Source organism: Vespa crabro, chromosome 1 (assembly GCF_910589235.1).
Source record: "Vespa crabro chromosome 1, iyVesCrab1.2, whole genome shotgun sequence".
Lineage (NCBI taxonomy): Eukaryota > Metazoa > Arthropoda > Insecta > Hymenoptera > Vespidae > Vespa > Vespa crabro.
The window spans coordinates 537166-560529 of NC_060955.1; the positions used below are offsets into that span (position 1 = coordinate 537166).

Below are 23364 nucleotides of genomic sequence, written 5' to 3' on the forward strand. Positions count from 1 at the left end.
CTCCTCCGCTTACCAACAACTCCGTACGTATATCGATTGTTCTCGTGGAAACGACGCGACATGCGGGACCACCATCCCACATTCATTGTCTTGTTGCGTAGAAGGTCTTCCGAATATGCCTGTAATCTATCTATTTCATTTCGCTCGAGGTAATTGATCGGATCGAATCAACGATAAATCGCACTTGCTAATATAAAGCTTATCGTCAGAAGAGTAAGCTTATCTGACTAAGAGTTAGACGCGATCTCCCCGTTTAGATTTTCTTATATTTTATATCTGTTATTAAGCGATAATTATACACATAAGAGACAAAAATGTTATATATATATTAAAATATACACAAAATATACAACGTAAATCGCATGTCTGCCGTCACGCAATTTGATCGCGCGCTTGCTCGGCGGTAAAAAAATAGGATTTGGAGAAATTGAAAAGTTTAAAATCTAATGCGAAACTCTCTTGATACATACTCCGTCTTTCGACAACGAAGTACAAAGATAGGAAATGGTTTATCACCACAATCTTATTGCGCAATACATGTTCACGATTATCGGAGAACGTAAAATGAGAAATAAATTACACTCATTGAAAGAAAGAGAAAAAAGGAAAACATAATAATAAAGGAAAAGGAAAAAAAAAAAAGAAAAGAAAAACGAAAAAAACTTATTTACAATACATACGCTGCTTTCCTCTAACCCTCGATAGTATTTTTATAAATAACGTATGTAAATATACTAATAATACTTCGTATCGACGGAACTATACTGACGCAATATATGCTTTTTAACGCACGACGATATCGAGAAACAATTAAAAATGATAATTTCTTTTTAATGAACAAAAAATTTTTTAAATTTATCGAAAAATTCATCGAGATAGTCGACGAGATAAATACTGATTTTTATACAATGTAAAATACACAACGATCATTCTCTTATAAATAACAATAATAATTTAAATTACATGTAATATAAAGTAGATATAAAATCAATCAGAAAAGAACAATATATCATATTATATCCTCCAACGTAAAATAACTCGTACATTGGAATTAGTTTGGTGTATGTATATATATATATATATATTAGGGTGTCCCATAAGTTTTTTCCTTTTTTTTAATGCGAAATCAATAGACGATATTTGTTGTATAAGGTTGATTTACTATATTATATGTGAATCATTCTGCTCTATTACCTTCTTACATTTCTCAGGAAACCTCATTATGCCCTCTTTCCAAAATTGTTGAGACTTACTTGCAAAATATTCATCGAGGTGCGTTTTTATTTCGCTTTCGGATTTGTGACATTTATCACGGAGAGAATTTTTTTAACGAGAGAAACAAGTAATAATCGAATGGAGCAAGGTCTGGGGAGTACGGAGGATGAGGTAGAACGTCCCTATCAAACTGTAAGAGTTTCTGTATTACGAGCAACGCAACATGCGGTCTTGCGTTGTCGTGATGAAAAACGACACCTCGTCATTTCATCAATTCTGGTCGTTTTTCGGCTATGGCAGCTTTCAATTTATCAAGTTGATTGCAATATTTTGCAAAATTGATCGTTTCACCTTGTAGAAAGAGCTAGTAGTATACTACACCTTTCCAGTCCCACCAAATGTACAAAAGAACTTTCTTCGGATGAAGTCTTGGCTTCGCAACAGTTGAAGGTCGATTTTCCTTAGAACAAATGTGCATTTTCGATGCACATTTTGATATAAAATCCAAATCTTGTCTCTAGTGACAAGCCTCTTTAAAAAAGAATTTTTTTCATGTTGCTAAAGAAGCAAATCGCACGTAGAGATGCGGTTTATAAGGTCGGTCTCCGTCAATTGGCGTGGAACCCAAACTTCATACCGATTCACATATCCCATCTTGATGACATGATTATGTCCGTTGTCCTGGGAATGTTAGTGGCATCCACTATCTCGCACACACTATATCGTGGATTTTCAGTGAGCATACTCTTGATGAGGTCCATATCCGTCTTTGCTGGGTGGCCGCTGCGGTCTTCATCTTTCAAATCAAAATTGCCAACTCTAAATTTCTTAAATCAATTGCAAATGGTTCTAATAGTCGTGGTACCACTCCCATAAACGGTGCAAATCTCTTCTCCAGTGTCCTTTGTACTATTACCTTTTTTAAAGCAATGAAGCATAACATGCCGCAAATGCTTCTTTTGGCTATCCATATTGAACGGCGTAGAAAAGGATTTTAAAAGAGATTTAGTCACAAACGAAACGTACTTTGAAAGAGCTGTGAGACGACTGAAATTGATGCCATAAACAGACAATAGATAAACCTACATGTTTACTAACATAGCCGTTTCGAGGTCATACAGAGCGTGGCACGGAAAAAACTTATGAGACACCCTAATACATATATATATATACACACACACACACACACACACGCATATATATATATATATATATATATATATATATATATATCCGAGGAGTTTAGCGCTTTTCTTCTTTTCATTAAAGCAAATTAATTCATGTGTTATGCTTTCGAAATTCCTTTGATCTTCGTCTAAAGATTCATTTTGATTTCTGTTATTTGAATTTTTAAATATTCTTTATGCAATACGAAAAAAATAATTAAAAAATAAAATAAAATGCATCAAAGACTAGTTTAACAAATTTTTGCCATTTCAATGTATCGTTAATGAATAATTATACCATATAATATTGAACTTTAAACGATGATAATTTACTGAAGCGTTACACATATTTTCCTTTCCTTATTTCGAAATAAAAAATAAAATGGTAAAATAAAAATATAAATAATAATACAGTGCTTAGAAAAGTCGTCAAATTTGATTGATAAAATAGAATCGGTTATTCAAAATCTCTACTTAATGCAAAAGAATCAAATAACTGATATCGATAATAAAATAATTTCTCAGCATCGATTTCGATCATCTATAGATGGCTAAGATTTCTTATTAATAAGAACATGAAAAGCAATCTCAAAGAGATTACGTCTATCTATAATTTTAAAACTGACTGATAATCTCGACGAATCTATTCATGCGTTGAACATTCGAACGGAATCGCTACATTGAAAAATTTCTAAGTATATTTTTTTACGATATGAAGACTTTAAATACTTAAGTACGCCATTGTAATATTCATTATCTTATTAGCGTACAATAATAATAAAAAGGGAAATCATTACGTGGCGTTCTGTTACGAGTGGATGCTACCGCTTCTTTTTCATACCTTTGCGATAACCTTTTCCAAACCATCCAGGATTTTTTGCAGATGCCAGTGGCGCGTCGGCGATAACTAATTGCTCCGCTTCCTGTATATGTTCATTTTCCGTTTCTAATGATACGGGATCGTCTCCGTCGCGCTGATAATAGAGGCAAGTAAGGGACCCTTCGTGTTCCATACAAAACGAACAGGCTGCTTTAGGTTTTGGTGTCTCTGTCGTAACATTGGGTATTTGTATGAATGGATAATAAAATAATGGAGTTAATTGAGGATACATATACATAGGAGGGAATGGTAATCCCATAGATAAAAAAGGCAATGCAGTAAAGAAAGGTGCAGAATAGGCAGTCACAGAATCGGTTACGCTTATAGGAGTGATACAGTCTTCTGTTTCTTTAGTTTCTGGTACGGCATCCTCGATAGATTGTTCGGTACTTTGGCGCGGGGACTTTTTCACAGTCGCTGCTACAGGCTCCTCCAAGCATGGCTGGGTCGTCGTCGGTAATTCACTGGTCTGCAGTCTTATAGCATGAAAAAATATCGGATCTTTTGAACGATTGTATTGCGGAATATCCAATCCTAAGTGAGCCATGATTTTTTTCATAACTTCGTCACACTTTCCATTTATCTTCAAAACAGCGTTCTCGTCTTTCGGAGTCCATTGTAAATTAACGATATACAATGAAGGACGTTTGTGTACTGGTCTATCCATTTGCCATAGCCACGGATATTTTTTCAAAACTTTAAGACTAGAACCCAAACATAATATCACGTCGGCTTGTTTGGCTGCCCGTGTAGCACCATTCCAATTAATTGGCCATGGCAAATTTCCTCTTTCGCCAAAATGTACTATAGAATCTTGCAGAATTGAATTACATTTGTGGCATAATCTGCCTGTTCCGTGCGAATATCTAGCTGTTTTTTCCGTAACGTCAAAAATCCTCCAATATTCTCTAGATGGTTTACAAGTTCTACATACTTCTACGTACATATTTCCATGAACTTCGGATAGAAGGGTACGAGGTATACCACTGCGCAAATGAAGTCCATCACAATTCTGCGATACTATGTGTTTCAATACACGTGCCTTATATAAGGCGTACAAAGCCATATGCGTTAACGTTGGCTCGGCCTGACTCAAGTCATGATTCCTATAAATGATCGAGCAACCATAGAATATAAATGTTATTGGTATAAAATCTATTATCTCGTAGTATATCGTTTGGAAATAACTTTACCCGATATCCTTTCCCTGTTGCATCCTGGTCCATACGCCGTTTGTTCCTCTGTAATCAGGAATAGATGCCGCTGTACTAATACCAGCGCCAGTATAAACGGCAAGAGAAGTAGCTCTGCTAATAGCAGCAGCCAATCTAATACATTTTTCTTCCAAAATCTCTGGTACATCCTCAATTTCTTCCAATCTTGCTTTAACCCTATCCCTTTTTTCTTGTCTACAAAATTGGGTAAAGATTCTATTAGAAATTGTACCAATATAAATATATCCACATATTATATATCCGTTTATATATATATATATATATATATATATATATATATATATATATATTCATTTATGATATATTCATTTGTATATCCACATATCCATACAACATTTTCACAATATTACTTCCTTCTGTCATTTATTTCACCTGAGCTCAGAGTCTTTACTAAATATAAAACTACGCTAAAATACAAGAAATATGAGTTTATAATAGCGCCATAACTTCGTCCAATTAAAAGAAAATATTTTATGCCATAATTAGATATATCAACGCAATCGAGATTTTACAAAATGGCCATACCTTAAATTAACCTCCTTCACTACGTCACTACAAGAGACGAGTATATCCACCTCCTCCGGCGTTCTGTCAATTTCAGGTTTTTGCAGAATCGCAGCCACCTAAAACTGACGCCTGTCATTCTTTGCAGTGATTTGTTTACAACACTTCGATTTGAAAGGAGCAGCCGGGCGAATGAATAATATTCGAAAAACAATTTTAAAAAATAATCCGATACTCGATACACGATGTAAAATATAAAATGTACCTTTTTGAAAGTAGCGACTCGTTCATCCTTCACTTTAAAAGATTTAATTACAGCGGAACGTCTTCTCGACAAGAACTTCTCGTTACTCGGCTCCTCCATCTTTAATCAAAAGGTGCGTAACAGTGCTGTATCAAGGTGTCTGGAGGCCCATGTAATCGGACTTAAACAGTGATTGTTAAAAAATAAATTAATTACATCATTAATTCGGACTTTTTATAATCATTATTATTAAATCAATGACATTAAGACGAATTACTAAGGATAAAATTCAACCAACAAGTTACTTCATAAAAATGTTCCCAAATAAAGATTTGATTAAATGTATTTTTCTTTTTTTTTTTTTTTTTGTTACACGATTAATGGTAAATTCTGAAATTCATATGAAAATTAATTGGCAATATAAAATATGGTCATTTAAATAATATCTAAATTAAAAAGCAAAGAATTTATCCTTCGAGTAATTGGCATTGCGACATAAATGCGGATACGTAATTGTCAAGTATCAATAGGATTAATGATATATCGATTAATAGAAATATCTAATAACGTACGTTAAAAATGATGAAAAATGGTAATAATAAAATCTACGAGGAAGAAGTGAATAAAAGTTTAAAAGATAAAACACGAGGCACGATAGAATTTAAATTTCCTCCTCGGTGTGATTTTTAGTCACCGTTGCCTGACAAACGAAAACAACTCTCGACAAGAGAGAAACTATATTTATTGTACCGACTACGTCCCTTTCTGTGCATCGCATTAAAAATTGGATGTACACCAATCACTCGATAATTATGTTGAAAATAAAATATAATTAATAAGAATTTAGTTTGTTAGTAATGCCAGGTTTAGAAGGAAGTATTTCGCTCGATACGAGTCCACCCACGCACGGCCTAATGTCCGATGGAATCGCTTCTGAACAAGTAAAAAAATTTCTCTTCCGATCGCGAAAAATACACGAGAGTGTACAGAACGACGAAAGTTTAGAAATTTATATACCAGAGGTAAGAAATTCCTTTTCCAATTTGAATTTCTGCGGATATTATATCGATAATATCAATAAATTTCTTTTTCGCTACCGGTATTACGTACTTTGTTTGGTTAGAACGGTACGGTGATAACTTTATACAAATCTTTTTTTTTTTTTTATAATCGATCCAATTGAAATAATATCTAAATAAAAATGAAATAATATAATCTTCCTAATATCACCTTATCCATATTTAATTTTTTTTTTTTTATAATTGGACGTTATTTTATTTCATTACAGTTACTGCAAGCAAATTACAGTTATTACACTTGGCCTTCTGCACCGGTTCTTGCCTGGTTTTTGTGGGAGCATAGAGAGGAGCTCATCGGAAAGAGAGTTTTAGAATTGGGTTCTGGTACTGCTCTTCCTGGTATTTTGGCCAGTAAATGTGGCGCTGTTGTAACTTTAAGCGACTCTGCCAATTTGCCAAGAAGCTTGCAACATATTAAAAGGAGCTGCGAATTAAATGGCATTTTATCTCAAGTTAGAATAGTCGGAATTACCTGGGGTTTATTTCTCTCCAGTTTATTTACCATTGGTCCATTGGATTTAATTCTTGGATCTGACTGTTTTTATGAACCAACTTTATTCGAAGATATTGTTGTCACCGTAGCCTTTCTATTAGAAAAGAATCCAAATGCAAAATTTCTATGTACTTACCAAGAGCGTAGCGCCGATTGGTCTATTGAACATTTATTAACCAAGTGGGGTCTTACATGTAATCAAATATCACTTTCTACTCTTGGTACAGATTCTGATATTAATATACATGAATTGATGCAAGATCACACTATCCACCTGCTAGATATACAAAAAGCTACTTGAGTTATTTTCTAATATCATGGGTAATGTACGTAAAATATATAAGATATTTGTTTATAACTTGCCATGGACTGTAAGTAAACATGAACTTAAAGAATATTTCAATAGATATGGTTATATACATGAGGCGGTTGTAACTTTTAACAGGAAAACGGGGCTTAGTAAGGGATACGGCTTTATCCAATTTATTGATAAATCAGCATATGATAAAGTATTACAGCAACCGCACCATATGATAGATGATTACATTGTAAAAGTGAAAGAATACAAATTTTGATTAAAAGAAATTGAAGAAATTCATTATTACATATCCATCGATCATGGCTGAAATTAGTGATTTCGTTGTAACAGATCTAGAAAAAACATTTGAAAAGGCAACAAAATATGTACAAACCATAGCATCAGAATTAGATTCTCAACAGTTACTTAATTTATATAGTCTGTACAAACAAGCTACCATTGGCCCTTGCAACATTTTCAAACCAAATTGGTATCAAGTGCAGGCTAAGCAAAAGTGGGAAGCATGGAAAAGTCTTGGTGAAATGGATCAGGAAGCTGCAATGAACAATTATATATGTACGTTAAACAAAATAAATCCTACTTGGGAAACAGATGTAGCAACGGAATCACGTGCATGGACCACAGTTAGTAGGTTGCCTAATACAGAAAGAGAGTTACTTGATACGGATAAAACATTTCTTGATTGGGTCAAAGAAGGTCATAAAGAAAAAGTACAAGAAATTTTATTAACAAATTCTACATTGATAAATATATTGGACGAAGATGGTTTGTTACCTATACACTGGGCAGCAGATCGTGGACATGTTGCGATAATTGAATACTTGATTCAACACGGTGCAAATGTTAACTCCAAAGATGTCGATGGTCAAACACCTTTACATTATGCGGCATCATGCGGACATATAGATGTGATCAAATATTTACTTTCCATGGGGGCTGAGTCTATAGAAGATAATGATGGTATGAAACCAAAAGATGTTGCAGATGAAAAAGTGGTAGCTATTCTTTAATAAAATGATTATGTGTATTAGTAAATTGTACTGTAGTAATGATTATGTTCTTTAATTACATGAATAAATTTAACGTGTTAATAATATTATTTTGGTAACATTTATATTGTTTATTATTATTTTCTTTGTTGTTATTATTATTATTATTATTATCGTCACAATTATACTCAGATTATTTTGATAAGGAAACTTTTTATTTATATACAAATAAATCCTTTAATAATCCATTACATTCACAGCCTAAGCACTCCTTAGGTAAATGCATGATTTGTCATTTGCGTTACTTCCATAACAATCTTATAATAAAAAAACTGATTACATATCGTGTTTGAAACTTAGAAATACACTTTTTACGTAATAAGGATTCAAATATGTCTTTGAGAGAATACAAGATCACCTGCCGTTCGCGTTAATGCATTAAATATCATTTAATTGTAAAAGCAATATTTTCGTTCGTGATGCAAAAAAAATATTACGTATACTCTCATAATCATTTGAAATATCAATTAATAATTATAGAATGAAATAACTTTAGGAAATGAAAGAAATATTATAAGAATTGAACTTTTTACAAGATTTTAAGATAATCCTTCTAGTAATTTAAATAATATAAAAACATCATGTTACAATTTATAACAAATAATACTTATTTCATTGTCAAATGTACATTATCACATTTGCTGAATAATTATTTACTGTATATGATATAATGCGATATAACAACATAAAAATTTTTTTTAATAAAGGAGCATATATATTTAAACATATGTACTATAATCCAATTGCACTTAAGTTTTATACAAGTTTCTCAAAATAAAGCTAATAATGATTTTCAATATTTTTGAAAGAATACATATTTTTTGTGCACAGATATTAAAGATTTTTTTGTGAAATAACAAGAAAATAACTGCTCGTTTACAATATTCTCCGAGAAGATCTAACATTCTCATACATTATTTAAAAAATAGAATATTATACAATACAACCATCCATTGTTTTTCTTTTTTATTTTTTCTTTTCTTTTCTTTCTTTTTTTTTTTTTTTTAATCGTTCCATGATCATAATCTAAAAATGCAAATAAGTTAAGGTACAAGATGTTATTGTATATATGCTTAACTCAAGTATAAGCTGTATGCACTTGTAATATACATACGACGTATACTTTAAACACGGTCATTTCGTTATACATATCACTCAATTCCAATCGAAGTATTCAAACGTTTGTTAAACTTCCTTTTCATATGGACGTATCGTTCATAAAATTGTGTTAAAAGTAATAATATTATCAAATAGCTATAACTTTAATATTTTACCTAAAGTGCACACTGCATTTTGTGCGCTTAGATACGCGCGTTTGAAAGGAGATCGAATTTTTCATTATTTTCCTTATGTTTATGCTAATTTTCAGTTTATATTTGACTTCTTAACAAAATGTATAAAATTTGATAAGCCATAAAAAAATATCAGCTTAGATATGCAAATCAGGTATAATATTTTTTTTTTCTTTTTTTTTCCTTTTTTCTTTTTTTTCATTTTTTTTCTTTTCTTTTTTTTTTTTTTTTTCTTTTTTTTTTAAGAGTTATGCGTTACATAAACATTTTGTTTAAAGTTCATAGAAAGTTTTTTTTAATCACATACAGCATAGTGCTATGTGAAAATGCCTTTCATTACGTACAAAGTATCGATGACGCATTTAATTGCTTATCGATAATTACATAGACCATTTTGTGTAGAATTTTTAGAGATTGGTACTCTCCTGTTCAGATTTAGGCCGAGTCGAAGGAGGCGGAGGTGGTGGCGGTTGTGGCCTAGGAGGCCTTTGATGAAATCTTGGAGATGCTGGAACAGGTTGTTGTGGTGACTTAAGCACAACTACAGTCTCTGTTTGTGTTTGAACGTCAATAATGTTGCCTTCAGATTTAGTCCTTGCATGTGCCTTTGCCTGATCTGGGACATCTGGTCTTGCAGGTTTCTCTGGTCGTTCACCATACAAAGACATAGACGAAGGTCGACTACCCACACTAGGACTTCTCTGCAAGTTCGAAGCTGTGTTGCCATTGCTCTCCCCTGGATTGCAGAACACATTGCCATTTCCACGCACTTGTATTATACTGACCTGTTGCTTGTCCACAGAGTACATGTGTGCCCTTTCCAAAGTAAGGGGCTGCAGATTTATTAAAATTAAGTTTTAATGTTATTAAACACGTTTATCACATTCAAACACAAGATAAATATCATATATTGTAAAAATAATATTCATAGCTTATATTCCATTTAATACTCATTCATTACAAATTGTATAAAACTGTGAAAGCAATATTATTTATATAGCTTACATATTTCTATTTCACAATATCCAGGTTGCAATACTTGTTATGGATTCGCATAGTAAGTACATTATTACAGAAAAATGGCAAATTTTGTCCACCAAATTAACCATTCTATCTAAAGAATTTAAATAATATATTTGACTTAAAATACGCCTATACCTGTAGTATCTTTATCGGATAAAAATACATTTGATGAATCAAATCTGTTCCCTGTTAATAAATATACAGGAATAATATATTTTACATGTAAATACTTACTCCAGACTCGGTGTCTAAATTTTCATTACTTTGACGCGGCTGCTGTCTTATGAGGCTTGACGGACGAACCAAACCAGCAGGCCGTTCTGGAATTGCTGGTTTACTACCCCTGTCTCCTGTATTTAAATTTGTTATACTGTTGCTATCAGACTTCTTACGTAATTCGACTGTATCATCTATAAGAATTTTATCCATTAAATGACACTATTCCAATAAAAAAGGAAATATCGTATTAATTTTTTCCAAATAATCTGACCTGCATTATGCGTTATGTTTGTAATATTTCTAGGAGCAGCAACTGGCCTTCTCCTTTCTAATGTAGATGGAGCAGGTTTTTCTGTTGGTAATGGCTTAGGTCTTGGCGAAGAAACATCCGAATTGTCAATATCTATAGGTGACTTGTTTTGAATGTTTTCTACACTACTTATGGTTTTATCAAGAGAAACAGGAACATTTCTTTTTTCAGACTTTTGCAACTCCGCATTTAATGTATCTAGTTTATATTTTTCTGTATCAATATTATTCTTAGCCAATTCAGATTGTGAAGTATTCATTTCAGAAATATTTTCGCAGTTGTCTGCAGGTTGAATATCTACCTGAGCTATTATTCCTTCAAAACCTATATGTTTTATTTCTATGTCTGAATTTTTGTCAATTTTTTCTATATTATTTTCATGTCTAGTCAGTAATTCTGTATTTACTTCATGCTTTTGTGCCTTGTATGTTGCCCGGTTAAGTGTTGCTGACATTAAAGGTCTGGGTGGCTTATCTGGAGCTGGAGGCGGTTTATCATCACACTTTTTATCATTTTTATCAGGTGTTGTACCACTTGGTGGCGTTGGTGCTGGCTTATTTTTCCGACGAGCCGCAGGCTTTGGACTGCCTTGGGGTGGACTTTCACCATGATCGCTCAGACTACTGTTCGAAACACAACGACGCATACCAATCACTTGAGGTTCCGAGCCATTGACTATTCCAATTTCTAAGTCACGATCAAAATCTATTTCACCTGGGAAGAACCAATCTGCATATGTTATCAACTGATCCACAATAAGACTAGAGATACTTGTAGTACTCATATTCATTCTGAAATAATACGATTTTGTGTGTATATATACATATACATATACATATATATATATATATATATATATATAATAGATTGATTACGAATTAAAAATATCATATGAAAAATATAAATATAAAATAAATGAGTACTTACACTATTGTATTTACATCTTCTTGTGGACTCCAAATCAAGTTAGGACCTATTACGATTGCTATGTTTTGAGGTGACATTTTATTTATATCCTGGTTTTTGCTCAATACTGCTAAGAATTTAATTAGGAATCGCAAATTTTCTAAGTTTGCAGACGGAAGCTTGTGCAGTACTTCCCAAAGCGCACGTAATCTAACTTCATTTTGTGTTATTTTAGCAGCAGCCATCCATTCAGGATACAATCTTTTAAGAAAATAATAAAACAACGATTATAATAAACTGTTATAAATAGAACATCCTATATTATTATAATCATATTTACTTAAATGTTAATAAAGGTTCTGGAAGTTCACGTAAATAAGACTTCAATGCACCAGCAATAACATGAGGATCCTTGTATTCTAAAGCTGTTGATAAAGTCAAACAGCATGCATCTAAACTTAGCTTAATTCTACGAGATTTAGATGCAGCACCGGCTACTCTAAATAAACCCTCTTCTTCCATTCCTAAACGCAGTAATGCGGATACGCATAATTGTATAGGTAATGCTATTTTCCTATTCGTTACTCTAAGATGTTCTTCAAGAGGATAACCATAAACAGGTTTCATTTCATTATTATCTGTAAAATGTAAGATAAGTATTAATGTAAAAGAATCAAATATAATATAGCTAGTTCCAAATTCAAAAACTATATACTAACTGATATAACTTTCTAATCCAGGAATAAGATCTTCAAGAGAGTGTAAAGCACTTTCATGATATGCTCTTTGCAATTTGACATATTGTATAATAGTCTGCGCTAGTTCTGTTTCTCTCGACATTAATTGAAACATTTCTGCAGCTAGTTGATCCCTGCATTGTTCGACTTTAGACTCAGCCTCTTCTAAATCTTCTCTTAAGCTATCTGCTTTTGTTGCACCAGTTCCTACATATATGTAATATAAATATATATGTTATATATATATATATATATATTTATATTATTTAAACTTTTTCTTTTTATGTTTCGCAATTAACTATTTACGAACGACTATTTTATCGATATTTGAATATTGTTACTTAAAGAATATATTCATTACCAGCATTATGCTTGCTAGCTTGTTGATAGCGCGTTCTTGCACTGTCCATGTCCAAAATTAATCGTGCCAAATTTCTCTTATGCTTCAATATATTTGGAATGTCAGTATCTAAAATATGCTGTAATGGAGCTGCAACATATTGTTCTACCTTTGCTTCATGTTCAACCGTTTCATTAGCTAATGACATTTGTGCCCTTCCACATTCTAAAAGAGTAAAACCCATAAGACCATCCTCTGTTGCATTTTCCAACATCGTTTGTCCAAGTATATACTCGGGGCATTTTTTCTAAAATAAATATACAAATTTTTATATACAATTACGTAATTATAAAATTAGTATAAATAATAAATAAATACTATGTTATATGCTCTATGTGTTATAATATATCATAATGGATTACAAAGTAATGCATATAATTTGTCACATAATTAAATGCAAGGATTTTTCTTGATATTAATTAATCAATATTTACCAAACGTTTCTCCTTAAATGCAGGTTCCTGTGTAAATGCTTGATTAGGTTGATTACCAAGTCTTTTACTTAAGCCAGTAAGAGCTGCTCTAATCTGTTCTACATGTTTGTCTGCAGCTTGCAAATCATCCGTGAGCACTTCTGTTTTGCCAGCTCTATTTAAAAGAAAAAATAATAAAAAAAAAAAAAAAATTAATAAAAGAATATAAATGAAAGATGATATAACAAATGATCAATGTATATGACGTTAATACATTAGTCTGTCTAAAGAGAAGAAGCTTAAACAGGAATAACTACTTTTGGAATATCCTGACTCATGGTTTATTTTAGTACATGCTCTTCAATTTTCCTTTTCTTGTCTGTCAATAACCTTTGAACGTACAATATCAATAAGACTAATACACAATATCTTATTGATAACTATTATAAAATCAATAAAAAAGAATTTAGAAAAAAAAAAAAAAAGAACAAAAGAAAAAGAACAAAAATGCATAAAATTACTTTACCATTAGTTTTTAATAAACGGACAAACTATAACATTTTTCGTTGAGAGAAAAGTATATAATGAAATTTGAAAGTACGTTTTCGTCCAAAAAGAAAAACAAAAAGAAAGAAAAAAAGAATGAAAAATCGGGAGAAAAAAAAATACACTGCGTCGATTTCGAGGTAAATCAATCGTAAGAGTTTGCCCTTTTAAATGTAATCGTAAAGTACAATTTACCTAGAAAAAGTTTGATCGGCGAGCTGTTTCACCCTGAAAAACTGTTTCTTCATGGTCGCTGATCGGTCGACACTCGAGGTGAAATCGTAGCGAGAACACTTCCGTCGAAAAAGTGATCGACTGTTTAAAACCTTTTCACTTTTGAACCAAGAATAATATTTTCGAATTTAGCTCGGTTCACGTACGTTCATCTCTTGTTTTCTTATTCTCCGATACACGGGACGATAATGTTTGAAGACAAGGGAAAAGGAAGGGACGATCCTTCGTATTGCAACAAGGGCGACCGTCCGTCATAATGTTTCGACTATGATCTCACACCCCGTGCGTAAGGCGCACACAATTTTGATCGGTCTATTCTTACGCAGCATCGACGCGATAACCTCGCCGCACTATGAACGGTAAAGACAAACAATACCACAATAGAATTATACACGACCATGCACTTTCTTACGTTTTTACGTATTCTATTATATGATTGGCGCTCTTGTTACAGCCAAAACTTGCTACGATTATGAACGACAAGACAAACGCACCGCATTGTAAATCCTTCTCACTCTCACGGACTTCTCTTGTCGACGACAAACGACGACGACGACGACGACGACGACGATGCACGCAAGTAATCGACTGAACATTGCCGCGCCCTGTGTGCCTCTTCACGATTGCCACCAATTGCCATTAATACGTGTTGAATGCCGCTTTCTTTTACAACGACTTCAGGCTCTTCCAAGAATCGAGATAGCAAAGTGGCGGAAAATTCAATTTTTACATACTATCCTAAGGACGATAATATTCTTACTTTTAATATTTCATTATTTTCATTTAATCTTATAATTATATATATTTAACATTTTTTTTCACACACACACACACACACACACATATATATATATATATATATATGTAGTATTAAATAAAATGTTTAAAAATATTACTAACCCATTCACAAAAATTAACTCCTTTCGAAATTGAAATATTTTATTCTTCACAAAGATAAACGGTACAAGAAAGTAAATATACGTAGAAGAAAAATGATACGAGAGACATTATTACAGATGAAGAAGAGAATAAGTGATAATAAATAAAACGTTTCCGGCAATTTAGCTAAATCAAAGCTGTCTACATATAAAGAGATAATAGGGAGTAAGAGAGAATAATAATATACATGAGAATTCACCAAAGCGAAAAATTCTTCGTTGCGTATGTTGTTGAAAATGTTTTCACAAACAATGTTCTATTAATTTATGATTTTAATTAAAACGTACCAAGCGCGATGTAAATGACGCAATAAGTATCAGAAGGGTTAATCTTATATAAGATATACTGCGAAGCTCTGTAACCATTTGATGTTATCGACATGTCGAGTTAAATCACATATACAAATTGTTTGTAAATACCAACCGAGTTAACATTATAAAAAAAGAGAAAGAAAAAAAAAAGAAAATAGATAAAACTGATTTTAATTCTGCATATGCAAAGTTAGATGGCGTAATATTAATGTGTTTATTCAAGTTGAACTTTCATACATATTAATGTGCACTTTTAGATTATTTCATACATATTAACGCGCACAATTATGGACAAATTGACCTTATTTTTTAATCAATCTTCCTATAATTGTATTTTCCTTGAATATTATCACAATAAACTATTCGTCATATTAATAAAGACGCATATATATATATATATGCACAAACAAAATTAATAATATATAATAATTAATAATAGTAATTAATAATATACAGTAATTTCCTATCGAAATAAAATATAAAGAAAGACAACTTATATATTTATACAAATTTACATTCTTACTATCGATTTAATATAATTGCGTATATCGATACAGTTAATTGATTAAAATTAAATTAACTTGGTATACTTAAACAAGCATTAGGCAGTTTATGTTATATTATATATACATATATATATACATACATATATATATATATATGTATATATATATAAAATTCAGTAAAAATAGTATGTTTTATAACTATTTGACGTATTTATTTTGACGAATTTATTTCTTTAATATCACACGCACTCGTTATAAGAAAACTATTGTGGATTTATATCAAATGAGGCATTTTGACATTGTCCTTTTTACAAATTAGTATTATTAATAATTTTCAATAACATCTACACATAAATTAAATGAATAAGTAAGCAACATTGTAATGATGTACACTGCATATTTGCGCATTTCTTTAAAAAATGGACAAAATGTATTATTTCGAAAATATATATAAACAGATGTAAAAAATAAATTCAATATACATGTAAAATATATGTAAATATTATATTATTTCACACATTCTATTATGTTGTAGTATAAGAAATAATTAATAAAAATAATTTCATAAATCATAAAATGAACTAAAACAACATAAAGTAATAAAGAAATTTGTACACTTGATCGTGCACGCGCGTATATGTAATATATGCAACGCACATGCTATACATGTATAATACATATATATATATGTACATATATATATATATGTATGTGTGTGTATGTGTATATATATATATATATATATATTCTAATGGTATGTTTTGAATTTAATCTCCAGTTAAATAAGCATGTGCTACGTTATTCATAGAACAAATCAATATATACCACACGTGTAAGTTCATATATTGACACGTGTGTAACACATAACTTAACTTTTAATACTGAATCACAGAACCCTGCTAAAGAGTAAACAATAAATTATATCCATACTTATCTTCATATGTTAATCTATTAAAGAAATTGTGCCTGTCTTAAAAAAGAAAAAATAAAGTTCGCCATTTATAAAATAGAACACGTCATTAAATAGAACTCTCTTCAAAGTAATAATAAGTTTTAAAATAATAAGTAATAATAATAGTTTTTTTTTTCTCTTTTCAAATTATCCCAAAATGATTTTATAAATTTACTTAATAAATTGATTTAATTGCTTAAAGCGTCACTTTTTAAATAGTATATAATAAAAGTGATTTGAGAAGTTATTACTACAGATATTACTTTCAAACGTTCTTCGAAACCATTTGACAATATTTGAACAGATATCAGTAATGATTTTGCTGATATATAAATTTTATATTCATTACTAAAATTATGAAATTGCGGGAATCTCAAAATTGACACTAAGATTTTCAGACTGTGCTAGTTTAACAATGGTCGATAATTTTACTGCGACACGAGCAGCTTCATCGAGGTCATCAATTGGAACGATTTTTAATCCTGCATTTGCAATCAAAGCTTTAGCCTCGTCAACATTGGTTCCCTGTAATTATACAAATTTATATTGTACATAATTAAGAGATATTTAAGCGAAAAATATTATTAAATGTTAAAATGTTGTACCTGCAATCGAACAACAACAGGAATTTTAAGACTAAGTTCCTTCGTTGCAGCAATAATACCCTCTGCGATAACATCACATCTCATAATACCACCAAAGATATTAACTAAAAGAGCATGCACCTGTAAATTATAAAAGCATAGAATATTAAATATTATCTGAAAACAAAGATAATGTTATATAAATTATGTTAGGTTACTCTTGAATCAGAAGTGATGATTTTAAATGCCTCTTTTACGGCACTGGTAGTTGCACCACCGCCAACGTCAAGAAAATTAGCAGGTTCGCCTCCATGTAATTTAATAATATCCATAGTAGCCATAGCTAATCCAGCTCCATTAACCATACAACCAATATTTCCATCAAGTGCAATGTAATTCAAATCAAATTTGGCTGCTTCTACTTCTTTAGAATCTTCCTGAGTCCAATCTCTTAATCCAAATAATTGTTTTTGTCTGAATTCGGCATTATCATCGAATCTACATTTACAATCTAACGCAAAATCTAAAATTTACAAATAAACTGATGTTAATATAATCAATAATAATATAATGGTAATACTATCGATAAAATTACTTACAATTTCCATTAATATCTTCAGCAAGAGGATTTACTTCTAAAAGAAGAGCATCCTTCTTGAGAAACATTTGATAAAGATTCATGATAATTTTGGAAATATAATCTTTTACATTTTGAAGACCAAGTTTTGTGACAATACGCTCTGCTTGCTCCTTGGTTATACCTTTATTAATATCAATGGGTTCATACATTATGGCACTAGGATTTGTTGCAGCTACTTCCTCAATATTTACTCCACCTTGGCTAGATGCTATTATAACAGGACCCTGGGTCGTAAATAAAATTTAGTTTCTTAATAGAAATTTATATATGCGAATATAAATAATACTTTAACACTCTGATTACTTACACCAAAGGCACGTTCCATCATCACTGCTAAATAATATTCTTTACGGGGGAACATACGTTGTGTTACCATAACAGCATTACATATTCTACCTCCTTCGCCAGTTTGTTTTGTAATTAGTAATTTACCTAACATTTGACTTGCTAATGCTTTTGCTTCTTCTGGTCTATCAATGAAATGGAAATGATTGAAATGTAAAAAAAAAAAATAATAATAATAATAATAATAATAATAACAATAGTTTCCTTATCGACTTAAATAATATTATGTTATTAAAATTAAAAATGAAGAACTTACGTTTCGCACATCTTTACACCACTAATATTGGAATCTTTAAAGTGTCCTTTACCTCTACCTCCTGCAAGTACTTGAGCTTTTAAGACAATATCTTTTGTTTTCAAGTCAGCTGCAAGTTTTCCTGCTTCATCTGGCGTCTTTGCAACACCAAATTTTGGTGTAGGTACACCAGCTTCATTAAGTAAACTATAACTGATGTGTTCATGTACATTTAGATTTCTTATTGTTTGTTTCAAATTACTTTTGCAGGCTAAAATCTGAAAAATAAGCAAATTTTTAATAAATATTAAATATTAAATATATCATCTGACATATAAATAATAATTACAGAATATTATGTTAAACCTGTTTTCTCTATTAAACTAAAACCATTTCACGTAATAGTGATTATTAATGATTTTATATTAAGCTATAAATATATTATGCAACATTTAAATATAAATGCATATACAAAAAGTAATTGACATTGAACTACTATCATTTTATTTTTGCAGAACTTGGCATAGATTTTCTCTTATCGAGTACAAATAAAATACATGACCTTTTTTAATCTACAATTCATGTAAACAGTCATATATATATATATATTATATAATTATATTCATATAATTATATAATATATAAAATTTATATATACATATATAATACATATAATATGTTAAAAAAATTCTATTGAATACGTAAAAATAAATGAACATCAATATATCGAAATAATAAAATTTTTACGTTCGAAATTTAAATTAGAAATGTAGAAAACAGTGGATTATTATTCCGTCGAAAGTAATTCAATTATATTTAAGTAAATGCGCAGGAAACTTGACCTTGATAATAAAAAGATAAAAAGAAGAATGCGGAAGATAATATGCGATAATTATATAACTGTCATTATGGTTTTTTCAAGAAAAACAGATTTTACGTGAGACCGATACCCTGGCTTCAAATCAGTTGACCCTGGCGCCTAATTTAGCAGACTACATCACCTAATATGGACGATCGCCTCTCTTTTACATGTCCTTATAATCTTTACACGTAAGAAAATATTAAAGCTTTAATCGTTCTTAAATATATTCTACCTTCCAAAATGATATTAATCTTTTATTTATCGTTTTAACGTACCTTGGAACCATTTAATCGGGTAAGACACTCTGCGAGTGAAATCGTTCGAGACAACATTGTAGCCATCTTGGTAAAGTGTTGGCAATAGACTGCCACCAAATGCTGGTTTCGCCATTGTGTCCCCGCCTTTCTTGACGTTTCTTTCTGAAACATGACGTAAACCAATATATATGATCATTATAAGGAATTTTTCAATAATTTGCACTGACTTGTGATCACATTTACTTATTACATTACTCTATAGGTAAATAAATAAACAATTTTTTATATGTTTTCGATTAAAAAGAAAATAAATTTCATTTTATTAAATTTGTACATTTACAATGTAGGTTACTTCATTCGATAAAGATTTAATCTTTTTTTCTAACAAAATATAACATTTTTATTATTGACTTTTATTGCCACAAGTAATTGTATAAATCAAATTTATATTTTGTGTAGAAGCCACTAAATAATTTATTTTCTTATTTTTTTTTTGTATTTATTATCTTATTTCTTTGAATTTGTCAACACTTTGCTGTCTTATTTTTTGCTCCATTTGATTTTAATACAAAATTAACATCTAGATTTAAAGATCTTGCAAGACTCATAATAGTTGCAAATTTGGTGATTGCTTCACCTGCTTTTTTAAAATCATCTATAAAGATAAGTTTCAATTTTGATTCAGATATTAATTTTTTTGCTTTCTCCACATTAGTTCCCTGGATACAATAATTCAATTAGTATTTATATACTATTTATATTCTCACTCTTATATTTATTCTTTATCATTACCTCCAATCTGACGATTATAGGAATATTTGTTTGCAATTCTTTAGTAGCTGCGATGATTCCTTCTGCAATGATATCACATCTCATAATACCACCAAATATATTAACAAAAATGGCTAAAACCTAAGGATATAGAATTTTTATAATTTGATGTCTGTTTATTATCTATTTTTTATTTTTTATTTAAATGCAATACACCGTCTTATAAGATTTATTATTTTTCTCCATACCTTTGGATCTGTAGTTATTATTGTAAATGCTTCTATAATATTCTCTTTTGTGGCACTACCACCTACGTCTAAAAAATTAGCTGGTCTAACACCATGAAAAGATATAAGATCCATTGTTGCCATTGCTAAACCTGCACCATTTACCATACAACCAACAATTCCATCTAATTGAATATAATTTAAGTCAAACTTTCTTGCTCGTGCCTCATTGGGATCTTTTTGAGACCAATCTTCCAAAGCAAATAATTTTTTCTGTCTAAACTTAGAACTATCATCAAAATTACATTTGCAATCTAAAGCATAATCTGGAAAAATATTAAATTAAATTTTAATTTGTTTACATTCTTTTCATAAGTTAATCATTACTTACATTCACCGCAAATATCTTCTGCAAGTGGATTAATTTCAATTAATAGAGCATCTGTTTCAAGAAATAATTCATAAAGATTACAAATAATATGCGATATAATATCTTTGCCTTTTCCTTTAACACCCAATTTCTGAATAATACAATTTATCTGTTCTGATGTTAGACCTTTAATTATGTCAACTGGTACATAAAGGAGAGCTTCAGGATCAGTAGCAGCAATTTCTTCAATATTTACCCCACCTTTACTAGATGCTATCATAACAATTCCCTACAAATAACTTTTGTATGAATTAATAATAAATAAAAGTAGACAATTTATTTTATTTAAATAATGTATTTTCTTTTGATTATTTATTTGTACAATTAACTTAATTGTAGACTTACATTAAAAGTACGCTCCAACATTATTGAAAGATAATATTCTTTTCGTGGAAACATGCGTGTTGTCACCATCACTGAATTACAAATTCTTCCAGCAGCTCCTGTTTGTTTAGTAATCAATAATTTTCCGATCATAATTTCTGATATTTGCTTTACTTTCTCAGCACTAATGGTAATAAAAAGATATCAGCAGTGGCAATAAAGTAATTATTATTAATTATTTATATAATGTCTTGTTGTTGTAACTGGAGAAATACTTACGATTCACACATAACAACTCCACTAACATCAGTATTTTGAAAATGACCCTTCCCTCTCCCACCAGTAAGTACTTGTGCTTTTACAACCAAATCTTGTGACTTTAGTTCAGTAGCTATTTTAGCAGCTTCATCAGGTGTTTTAGCCACTCCAAATGGTGGTGTTGGAATTCCAGCTTCTTTTAAAAGACTGTATGCAATATTTTCATGAAGATTCAAATATCGTAATTGTTCTTTTATTATTAGCTGGTTTTTTCTAAGAAACTAAAAAGATAAATTTTTCATATAACTAAGATAACAAATGTATGGCACTTTTAATCGAAGAAATTTTTTAATATATGCTATTAAAAAATTATTTTTAATTTTGTAAAATAATTATAGAATAATATAATGATATTTTTATAAAAAATAATGTACCTGATTACAGTGATTTAAAATTTGTCGTCCTACAAATAAAGATGATGATAGTGACATGATAGAAATTATTATTAAAGTCGAACCAATTTATTAAATTTATATTTAGATTTATCAAAATAAATGCCGTTTGTAAAAGTTAATGTTTATAAAAAAAAGGCAACGAATGTTATACGATTAATATCACAGTTATTTTCATATGTACTTTCATCATACTTCCAAGTTACTTATACAGATATTCTTTGTTTGCATCAAAAAAATAACAAAATAAAGTAGGCAATGACTTCTTGTCATATGATGTATGTATCTGGTTTTATTGGAAATTATAAATACTCTGTTTTATCCAGTGTAATTGATAAGGTCAGCAAACAGATATGTAAAAAAATATAAGCATGGTAGTATCACGCAGAAAAGGCAAAAATAGATTATAGACTTTTGAACTTCATAATCTATTTTTTTGGATACATATTAGACTTTCTCTTTATTAGATTTCTATTTGTATTATCTTATTTTCTTATGTACGTAAATTAATAACAGGAAAGCTGATATTAACATTTAAGGAATTATCTTTAGAATTGTACGTATAAACCACTTTTAATAGAGTATTGAACGTGTTTATTTCATTTTGTCAATATTCGTTAAACTAATAACAAAATTCTTATTTAACTTTTCTCTGCAATAAAGACAAAAACTGTATAAATAAAAAAAAAAAGAAAGAAAAAAAAAGAGAAAAAAGGGGGAAAGTAGATACATTTATAACTTATTAAGCAAATAAGTATGAAACAAAAAATTAATTTGCGAAAAAATATAAATACGTATCTATATGAATAAACATTATTGTTATGTAATAAAAAGCAAGTAACATATCTTATGTTTTATAGAAGAAAAAATCCAACTTTGTAATTTATCGAGTTTTCATATGTGCATATATATATATATATATATATATATATATATATATATATATATACTCGTGTATGCATCATACACACACACATATATATATATATATATACGCACAAAATATA

At 30.2% G+C, this 23364-nt stretch overlaps 5 protein-coding genes and 1 long non-coding RNA gene across 11 annotated transcripts; 3 read left to right on the forward strand and 3 right to left on the reverse strand.

Moving 5' to 3' along the window:
* Positions 1 to 246: 246 nt before the first annotated feature.
* On the reverse strand, positions 247 to 5947 carry LOC124432048 (NAD-dependent protein deacetylase sirtuin-7). 2 transcript variants are annotated; one of them, XM_046980572.1, is made up of 4 exons: positions 5817 to 5947; positions 5266 to 5364; positions 4455 to 4670; positions 247 to 4367 (listed from the first exon to the last, which is right to left on the reverse strand). In XM_046980572.1, exons 2-4 carry the CDS (start codon positions 5289 to 5291, stop codon positions 3203 to 3205), a joined length of 1407 nt encoding a protein of 468 aa, XP_046836528.1. In that variant the 5' UTR covers positions 5292 to 5364; positions 5817 to 5947; the 3' UTR covers positions 247 to 3202. The 2 variants fall into 2 exon arrangements, with proteins under 2 accessions (XP_046836528.1, XP_046836520.1); XM_046980564.1 differs by lacking the exon at positions 5817 to 5947 and adding an exon at positions 5022 to 5119 and having other exon boundaries at positions 5266 to 5482.
* Positions 5948 to 6101: 154 nt separating this feature from the next.
* LOC124432102 (probable methyltransferase-like protein 23) lies at positions 6102 to 7401 on the forward strand. Of its 2 annotated transcripts, none has more exons than XR_006944181.1 (3): positions 6102 to 6266; positions 6533 to 7187; positions 7262 to 7401. XR_006944181.1 is itself a non-coding variant. In XM_046980690.1 (3 exons), exons 1-2 carry the CDS (start codon positions 6102 to 6104, stop codon positions 7115 to 7117), a joined length of 750 nt encoding a protein of 249 aa, XP_046836646.1. In that variant the 3' UTR covers positions 7118 to 7142; positions 7262 to 7401. The 2 variants fall into 2 exon arrangements, 1 of the variants encoding a protein (XP_046836646.1); XM_046980690.1 differs by having other exon boundaries at positions 6533 to 7142.
* On the forward strand, positions 7397 to 8231 carry LOC124432108 (acyl-CoA-binding domain-containing protein 6). The gene has a single exon (XM_046980704.1). It carries the CDS (start codon positions 7435 to 7437, stop codon positions 8143 to 8145), a length of 711 nt encoding a protein of 236 aa, XP_046836660.1. The 5' UTR covers positions 7397 to 7434; the 3' UTR covers positions 8146 to 8231.
* An 86-nt stretch (positions 8232 to 8317) lies between these two features.
* Positions 8318 to 15567, reverse strand: LOC124432009 (rho GTPase-activating protein 44-like). Of its 3 annotated transcripts, none has more exons than XM_046980488.1 (11): positions 15165 to 15567; positions 14759 to 15002; positions 14226 to 14614; positions 13506 to 13659; positions 13033 to 13318; positions 12654 to 12878; positions 12275 to 12572; positions 11956 to 12195; positions 10990 to 11819; positions 10734 to 10909; positions 8318 to 10309 (listed from the first exon to the last, which is right to left on the reverse strand). In XM_046980488.1, the coding sequence occupies exons 3-11, from the start codon at positions 14276 to 14278 to the stop codon at positions 9884 to 9886; spliced, it is 2688 nt and encodes an 895-aa protein (XP_046836444.1). In that variant the 5' UTR covers positions 14279 to 14614; positions 14759 to 15002; positions 15165 to 15567; the 3' UTR covers positions 8318 to 9883. The 3 variants fall into 3 exon arrangements, 2 of the variants coding, with proteins under 2 accessions (XP_046836444.1, XP_046836449.1); XM_046980493.1 differs by having other exon boundaries at positions 8318 to 10177; positions 10262 to 10309; positions 14226 to 15002; XR_006944166.1 differs by adding an exon at positions 10482 to 10590 and having other exon boundaries at positions 10170 to 10309; positions 14226 to 15002.
* A 137-nt stretch (positions 15568 to 15704) lies between these two features.
* LOC124432016 (succinate--CoA ligase [ADP-forming] subunit beta, mitochondrial) lies at positions 15705 to 23287 on the reverse strand. 2 transcript variants are annotated; one of them, XM_046980502.1, is made up of 13 exons: positions 22340 to 23048; positions 21927 to 22186; positions 21669 to 21831; positions 21285 to 21552; positions 20915 to 21219; positions 20688 to 20807; positions 19914 to 20057; positions 18798 to 19054; positions 18504 to 18666; positions 18156 to 18420; positions 17775 to 18079; positions 17578 to 17697; positions 15705 to 17497 (listed from the first exon to the last, which is right to left on the reverse strand). In XM_046980502.1, the coding sequence occupies exons 1-13, from the start codon at positions 22394 to 22396 to the stop codon at positions 17327 to 17329; spliced, it is 2598 nt and encodes an 865-aa protein (XP_046836458.1). In that variant the 5' UTR covers positions 22397 to 23048; the 3' UTR covers positions 15705 to 17326. The 2 variants fall into 2 exon arrangements, with proteins under 2 accessions (XP_046836458.1, XP_046836467.1); XM_046980511.1 differs by lacking the exons at positions 15705 to 17497; positions 17578 to 17697; positions 17775 to 18079; ... (2 more) ...; positions 18798 to 19054; positions 19914 to 20057 and adding an exon at positions 20167 to 20614 and having other exon boundaries at positions 22340 to 23287.
* LOC124432126 lies at positions 20037 to 21889 on the forward strand. The gene is made up of 2 exons (XR_006944189.1): positions 20037 to 20157; positions 21448 to 21889. It is a non-coding gene; the product is annotated as an uncharacterized LOC124432126 (long non-coding RNA).
* Positions 23288 to 23364: the final 77 nt, after the last annotated feature.

Bases quoted from the DNA above. Each gene is read 5' to 3' on its own strand.
- LOC124432048 (XM_046980564.1), bottom strand. From the start codon at position 5,364: ATGGAGGAGCCGAGTAACGAGAAGTTCTTGTCGAGAAGACGTTCCGCT. The intron at 5,120-5,265 runs GTACATTTTATA...CGTCAGTTTTAG, and splicing joins GAGTCGCTACTTTCAAAAAG to GTGGCTGCGATTCTGCAAAA. The intron at 4,368-4,454 runs GTAAAGTTATTT...GATCATTTATAG, and splicing joins CAACAGGGAAAGGATATCGG to GAATCATGACTTGAGTCAGG.
- LOC124432102 (XM_046980690.1), top strand. From the start codon at position 6,102: ATGCCAGGTTTAGAAGGAAGTATTTCGCTCGATACGAGTCCACCCACG. The intron at 6,267-6,532 runs GTAAGAAATTCC...ATTTCATTACAG, and splicing joins TAGAAATTTATATACCAGAG to TTACTGCAAGCAAATTACAG.
- LOC124432108 (XM_046980704.1), top strand. From the start codon at position 7,435: ATGGCTGAAATTAGTGATTTCGTTGTAACAGATCTAGAAAAAACATTT.
- LOC124432009 (XM_046980488.1), bottom strand. From the start codon at position 14,278: ATGAAGAAACAGTTTTTCAGGGTGAAACAGCTCGCCGATCAAACTTTT. The intron at 12,879-13,032 runs GTAATGAATATA...ACATATATGTAG, and splicing joins AGCTAGCAAGCATAATGCTG to GAACTGGTGCAACAAAAGCA. The intron at 11,820-11,955 runs GTAAGTACTCAT...GTATTATTTCAG, and splicing joins GAAGATGTAAATACAATAGT to AATGAATATGAGTACTACAA.
- LOC124432016 (XM_046980502.1), bottom strand. From the start codon at position 22,396: ATGTCACTATCATCATCTTTATTTGTAGGACGACAAATTTTAAATCAC. The intron at 22,187-22,339 runs GTACATTATTTT...TTATCTTTTTAG, and splicing joins TTTTAAATCACTGTAATCAG to TTTCTTAGAAAAAACCAGCT. The intron at 19,055-19,913 runs GTACGTTAAAAC...CTTATTTTTCAG, and splicing joins CCCGATTAAATGGTTCCAAG to ATTTTAGCCTGCAAAAGTAA.